General features: G+C 51.5%; 1 protein-coding gene across 1 annotated transcript in view; it reads right to left on the bottom strand.

Moving 5' to 3' along the window:
• slc7a5 (solute carrier family 7 member 5) overlaps positions 1–7,500 on the bottom strand; it is a 19,750-nt gene that overhangs the window by 6,951 nt on the left and 5,299 nt on the right. Inside the window, exons 2-3 of the mRNA XM_035395346.1 lie at positions 7,084–7,209; positions 242–347 (exon numbers count right to left, since the gene is read on the bottom strand). Of these exons, the coding sequence (XP_035251237.1) occupies positions 242–347; positions 7,084–7,209 (232 nt within the window). The remainder of the gene's footprint in view (positions 1–241; positions 348–7,083; positions 7,210–7,500) is intronic.

The following is a 7,500-nucleotide window of genomic DNA, read 5'->3' as shown; positions in this document are numbered from 1 at the left end:
CAGGGTTGGGCAGCCCTGCTATAGCTGTTGAATGAGGTGCGCTTTATTAGGGTTGGAGTGAACATCTACAGGAGGGTAGATCTCCAGAACAGGGTTGGGCAGCCCTGCTATAGCTGTTGAATGAGGCGTTCAATGACTAGACAACGTAAAAAAAATGCCTTTCAAACCTCACCCTATACCTGTCAGACCCCCCGCATCCCCCCCCATATGTCCCAGAATCCTCCTCCACTGCCATACCTACCAGCCGCCGTAGGCAAACAGGCCGCTGTACAGGGCCAGCCCGATGTTCCCAAAGTCCGACTTGGACCCTTTGAAGGAGTTCTCAGGCAACAGACCTTCAACATCACCTGAGAGAGAGAGAGAGGGAAAGAGCGACAGACAGAAAGAGAAGAGGGAAAAAGACAGAAGCAGACAGAGGGCAAAAGAGGGAGGGTGGGAGGGAGGGAAGGAGACAGATGGAGAGAGAAGAAAGAGGGAGTTAAACCTCATTTAAAGACTGCCTACACGCACTGACTTGGGGGGGGGTTATTGAGAGATGGGGGCTAAAGACTCGCACTGCCCCCACCCCCACCCCCACCCCGGCTGCCTCCAGAATGCCGTTCCAGGCTCCGCCCCCCGGCGCATGCCGCGAGGTTAATGAGCGCGGGGTCCACGGCGGTGCAGACGTGGATACGGTGGGAATGCGCTGTCCTTTCAGCCAGAGCAAACACCCTGTCATTTCAAACAAAGCCGCTCCCACCGCGGGCCCCTAGAACCCGCCAGAATCCCGCCTTTCCCATCAGACCCCGCCCACAACCGTCAGACCCCGCCCACTCGTCAGACCCCGCCCACAACCGTCAGACCCCACCCACTCCAGTCAGATCCCGCCCACTCCTGCCAGATCCCTCCTCTCCCATTAGACCCCGCCCACTCCTCTCAGAACCCATCCACTCCTGTCAGAACCCTCTGGCTCTGCTCATCATCAGAACCACCCGTTTGTGTCAGAACCCTCTGGCTCTGCTCATCATCAGAACCTGCTGGCTGTGACAAACTAAGCAAACACGGCCGACTTCCCATGATCCTCCTGTGCCCGGCTGCCCAGAGTTCTTCTGTAAACCCTTCACAGAAATAAACTGTCCTGACCTACTGCTCAAGTACGGCCCTTACTTCACTGACTGGTACTTTACTGTCTCTCTTTTTCTATCTCACACACTGACACACACTCACTCACGCGCACACCGACACACACACACACACACACACACGCACAGCCCAGATGAAACAGGGCTCTTGCGCATCTTCTTCATCAGGCAGTGGTTTTATTTAGTCCTGGTCCTGAAAGCAGTTTGTTCACTGACTGCGAGTCCCACAATGCCCTGGTTTCAGTCCCTCACACACTGCTGGCTTCATTCACTGCTGGCAAGCAGTCCAGTCTGTGTGTGTGTGTGTGTGTGTGTGTGTGTGTCCGTTTGTAGATTGCGTTTGTGTACGTGTGCGTGAGAGACAGAGAGAGTGTGTGTGTGTGTGTACGTGTGGAGATTGTGTTTGTGTATGTGTGTGTGTGTTAATTTATTGTCCTTCTTTGCTCTCTTGCTTCAGTTCATTCATTAAGCTCTCAGCAGGCAAGACCCCATTCCCACACTAATTACACTCAATTAGTCCAGTCACACACACACACACACACACACACACTTGCACACACAGCTATATGCGTGCACTTACATACACACACACACACACACACACACACTTGCACTTGTATGCACAAACTCCTACTGCGCTACATTTCCATGCGTTAAAGTGTCAGTGCGAGCATGTGAATGCATGTGGCCACGTGTGTGCACGTGTGTGCATGTGCATGTGCATGCGCACGTGCATGTGCGTAAGTGGACAGCCCGCCCTCCCTTCGTTTCTTTATTCAGACTGCTGGAACGCAGAGAGGGTAACAGACAGGGAAGGGACCACAGCACAGATAGCGCCATGGCGGGGGATCGAACCCCTGCCGGCAGGGGGAACTCGCGTACGTCTACGGACCGTACCACTTTCGCTGCATTTAGGGGTGAACGGCGAGAGTCCTCTGTGCCATGCAGCCTGGAGCTTGCGTGTTGTGTGGGTGCGATTGTGACATCAGCATTAGAATGTTCCGTCATGAGAATTCTAATCGCGCATTTGTCATCTTACACCCTTCAGGAGTTAATCGCCTACCTCCTGCTCTTGCATATCCCTGCTTGCATTTGCCAGTCAGAGTATGTTCCAGAGTGCCTCACACGAAGGGCCTAAACTGCACTCTGGACTTCCGTGGGGAGCTGAAGGACAGAGAGCTGGGTTCTGTGGCCCATGACGGTCAAAGCAGGACACTGCGCAGGTGAACGGAGAACAGGTGAGGAACGGGAAGTGATGCGTGTAGAGAGGGACCTGCGGGGGAGAACCTGTGATTTTCGGGTCGTAAATCAACCGTTGAGGGATCCTGTTTCACCTCCGTAGGAACACGCACCGCACTGTGCCTTTCAGAGCTGACGGAGAGTGAGCACAGAGGGGAAGGCCGAGGGGGGGGGGGTAGTATGGGCCAGGACAGGGTTTTCATTATCACAAAAACGCAGACGGGCGGGGGGGCGGTCACTTCAAGATGAGCCACACCCTGATTGGCTGATGGGAGTTTGGGGGGTGGGGGAGTGCAGCCAAGCTCCTGAGTTAGCAAGATTATTCCAAACACCCGCATACACAGGGATCCTACTCACAATGGAGTCACCCCAGGCTAAAATGCCAAAACACACACACTCTCTCACACACACACACACACACACACTCTCTCTCTCTCAAACACACACACACTCACACACACTCTCTCACACACACACACACACACACACACTCTCTCTCTCAAACACACACACACTCTCTCACACACACACACACACACACACACACTCTCTCTCTCAAACACACACACTCTCTCACACACACACACACACACACACACACTCTCTCTCTCAAACACACACACACTCACACACACTCTCTCACACACACACACACACACACACACTCTCTCTCTCAAACACACACACACTCACACACACACACACTCTCTCTCAAACACACACACACTCACACACACTCTCTCTCACACACACACACACACTCTCTCACACACACACTCTCTCTCAAACACATACACACTCACACACACTCTCTCACACACACACACACACACACACACACTCACAAACACTCTCTCACACACACATACAGACACACACACACACTTACACACACACTCACAGACACACACACACATGCGCTCTCAGACACTCACACACACTCACACACACATACATGCGCTCTCACACACTCACACACACTCACACACACACACCAGCTACAGGGCTGGTCTTGTGACTTGGTTACCGCCTTGGGCCTGACTTTGTTAATATCAGCGGTGAAACTCGGATGTAATGAAGGCATGGAAATGTATTGTAATGTAATGCATTGTAATGCAATGCAATGCAATTTCAATGTAATGTAAATTAACCAGCCTGCAGTCTAGCAAATCATCGCTCCAAGAGGTCCCCCCTCTCTCTCATTCTCTTTCTCTCACTCTCTCTCTCATTCTCTTACTCTCACTCTCTCTCGCTCTTCATTCATTTCACAAAATTTTCTTCAATAGCAGCAGTACTGCCAAAAAACAGTCCCACAAAAACACATTTGTTTCATATTGTGAGTATACTAGCTATTGCAAGCCTGTTACCATAACCAATTCTAACTGGTGATGTCACATGAGTTAAGAATCTGTTATCTGGGCACGTGTCTCCAACGTTGTACATTTAGCCCTTTGAAGAGTAGGTTTTAGGGAATATTTCTTTTTTTAAAAAGCAGTGATTGTCACATAACATCAAGTTTAGAATGCTGTAATCACATATTTGTGATCTTGCATCTTAAAGGGTTCATTCCCAGATGGGAATCTGCAGCTGTTGTAGCCCGAAGCATTACACAAACTTAACCTGAATTTCTTCAGTACACATACACCTATATAAATGGATATTTATGTACAGAATGTTGCTCCCAATACAAGTGTCTGCTAAATGCAAATATACAAACGTAAATGTGAAAATGAGTTGTGTTCTTTAAAAAAAAAACCTCCTGGCACCGGAACTTCAATGGAATCAATGAACAATGAATGCAAATAACGTGAGCTTTTAAAGCGACCGAACAGTTCCTTTGATACAGCGAGTATCAAAGAAGTGCGTTACTGTAAGGTCGGCACTCAGAGGTCAGAGGTCAAAGGTAAGACCCATTCCAGGAAATAAAAGGTGAACCCGGTGGGAGCTTTAGCGCCCTTTGGCATGGGGGGGGGGGCGAGCGAGCGATTGTGTCGGGCCAGACAGGAGCGCCGCCACCGCGGCGGCGGCGGGGGCTATGCTAATCTCCCTCTCTCCGCCCACGCACCAGTTCTGCAGAACAAGGGACGGACTGTTCCAGACCGCGTCCGTCAGCGAATCAGCCGGGTCCGGCCCGGTTCCGAGCGCCCCCCCCACCCCCACCCCCACCCCGACCCCCCCACGCTGGCTCTCACTCCTCCTCTGTTCCGGACTCTTTCTCACTCCCCCTCTCCTCTCCTCCAGGCGCTTTGCACAGCACTCCAAAACGGAGCTCACAGAGTAACCCGCTGTAACCCTCAAACACGGCCGACGATGACTCACACCTGGGCGTGGTCGGTAGCCACGGTGACTGAGCTGGAGCTTTGCGTTGCTCGAGGAAATCCTCAGTTAACGTTTCATGCGCTAATATAGTTGCTTCTCACATGTTCCTCGCACTAATTAAGTTCCTTCTTACGCCTTTCCCGCTTATAAAGTTGAAGTGGTTACTTATGTGTTCCTCGTGCTCATAAAGTTGATTCTTACATGTTTCCTGGGATAAAAAAGTTGCTTCTCACATGTTTTCTCTGCTAATAAAGTTGCTTCTTAAATGTTTTCACTGCTAATAAAGTTGCTTCATACATGTTTCCTCCACTAATAAAGTTGCTTCTTACATGTTTCCTCAACTAATAAATTTGTTTCTTACATGTCACTAATAAAATGTTTTTTTACATGATCCCTGGCCTGATAAAGTTGCTTCTTAAACGGTCCCCGCGCCAATGTAGTTTCACAATCCCTGTGCTAAATAAAGTTGCTTACTGCATGCTAGTCGTGCATAGGCTGCATTAGGAGAAGGTTACTCTTTCCTCTCTGGTCAGTTGGAGTTCAGGGAGCATGAACAACCAGCAGCCAGCCCCCGACCCCCCCCCCCCACTGTGGAGGGGCCCGCCCCCCCGTAGCTGAAACAACAACCCACCCCACCGCCCCCCCCCTTGGCCCCAGACCATCGTGTCTCTGATCTGCTCTATTGTGTCTGTGATTTTTCTGAAGCCCCCGCTGCTTGTTTTTTCGGGGGAAATCAAACAGCCAGGAGCCAGAGGAGCCTTTGCTCCACCCGCGGAGCGCTACCGCGGCCAGCTTCCCATCACAAAAAAGCACAGCACAGACAAAGCATAGGGAAATAAAAAGAACTGACGCCAGCTTCAAGATCTGGGACACTGGCAGCTACCCCTGTCTCCACCTGACCGTGAGAGCGGTCCCTGTCCCTCTCACAGACCGTGAGTGCGGTCCCTCTAACAGACCGTGAGTGCGGTTTCTCTAACAGACCGTGAGAGCGGTCTCTCTAACAGACCGTGAGAGCGGTTTCTCTAACAGACCGTGAGAGCGGTCTCTCAAACAGACTGTGAGAGCGGTCCCTCTAACAGACCGTGAGAGCGGTCTCTCTAACAGACCGTGAGAGCGGTCTCTCTAACAGACTGTGAGAGCGGTCTCTCTAACAGACCGTGAGAGCGGTCTCTCTAACAGACCGTGAGAGCGGTCCCTCTAACAGACCGTGAGAGCGGTCTCTCTAACAGACCGTGAGAGCGGTCCCTGTCCCTCTAACAGACCGTGAGAGCGGTCCCTCTAACAGACCGTGAGAGCGGTCTCTCCAACAGACCGTGAGTACGGTCTCTCTAACAGAACGTGAGAGCGGTCTCTCCTACAGACCGTGAGAGCGGTCTCTCTAACAGACCGTGAGAGCGGTCTCTCTAACAGACCGTGAGAGCGGTCTCTCTAACAGACCGTGAGAGCGGTCTCTCCTACAGACCGTGAGAGCGGTCTCTCTAACAGACCGTGAGAGCGGTCTCTCTAACAGACTGTGAGAGGGGTCTCTCTAACAGACCGTGAGAGCGGTCTCTCTACCTGACCGTGAGAGCGGTCTCTCTAACAGACCGTGAGAGCGGTCTCTCTAACAGACCGTGAGTGCGGTCCCTGTCCCTCTAACAGACCGTGAGAGTGGTCTCTCTAACAGACTGTGAGAGCGGTCTCTCTAATAGACCGTGAGAGCGGTCTCTCTAACAGACCGTGAGAGGGGTCTCTCTAACAGACCGTGAGAGCGGTCTCTCTAACAGACCGTGAGAGCGGTCCCTGTCTCTCTAACAGACCGTGAGAGCGGTCTCTCTAACAGACCGTGAGTGTGGTCCCTCTACCAGACCGTGAGTGTGGTCCCTCTCACAGACCGTGAGAGGGGTCTATATATCTGACCGTGAGGACGGACGGTCCATTTACCTGACCGCAAAGACCTTTTACCTGATGGTGAGTACTGTACTGCAATTGTAAAAAAAAAAACTGACAAAAGGTCTTAGTTTCCAGCAAACCACTTCACAAAGATGTCCAGGGTTTCCTTTGCACACAAATCAGGCTCTAAAATATAGAACTGTATGTATCAATTTTTATACTTACTTGCAGTTTTACTTTTTTTCATACACTTACAGTTAAGGTTTTTACATTGACCCGGAACTGTTCAATGTTTCTGCTGCTGCCTGTGCAGGAGTCTGTGCAGGAGTCCACGTGTCTGTGCAGGAGTCTGTGCAGGAGTCCACATGTCTGTGCAGGAGTCTGTGTGTCTGTGCAGGAATCTGTGCAGGAGTCTGTGCGTCTGTGCAGGAGTCCACGTGTCTGTGTAGGGGCCTGTGCAGGAGTCTGTGTGTCTGTGCAGGAGTCTGTGCAGGAGTCCACGTGTCTGTGCAGGAGTCTGTGCAGGACTCACCTTTGCCGATCTGCACGAAGCCGATAATGATGATGAGGCCGAGGGCGAGCAGCTTGGCGGCGGCGAAGGCGTCCTGCACCCGCGTAGCGGCCTTCACACTGTAGCAGTTTATAGCGGTCAATAACACTGCAGCACAGAGAGGGAGGGAATCACACACGTAAACACACACATTTACACACCTGCACACACACACCAGTCAGCAGCACTGCAGCACAGAGAGGGAGGGAATCACACACGTAAACACACACATTTACACACCTGCACACACACACCAATCAGCAACAGTGCAGCACAGAGAGGGAGGGAATCACACACGTAAACACACACATTTACACACCTGCACACACACACCAGTCAGCAACAGTGCAGCACAGAGATTTACACACACAAACTTCAGTCAACAAGACAGACAGAACA

The sequence above is a fragment of the Anguilla anguilla genome, chromosome 16 (assembly GCF_013347855.1).
Source record: "Anguilla anguilla isolate fAngAng1 chromosome 16, fAngAng1.pri, whole genome shotgun sequence".
NCBI classification, from domain to species: Eukaryota; Metazoa; Chordata; class Actinopteri; order Anguilliformes; family Anguillidae; genus Anguilla; species Anguilla anguilla.
The sequence above is the reverse complement of the archived record's forward strand: the minus strand, read 5'-3'. Positions and strand labels throughout refer to the sequence as shown.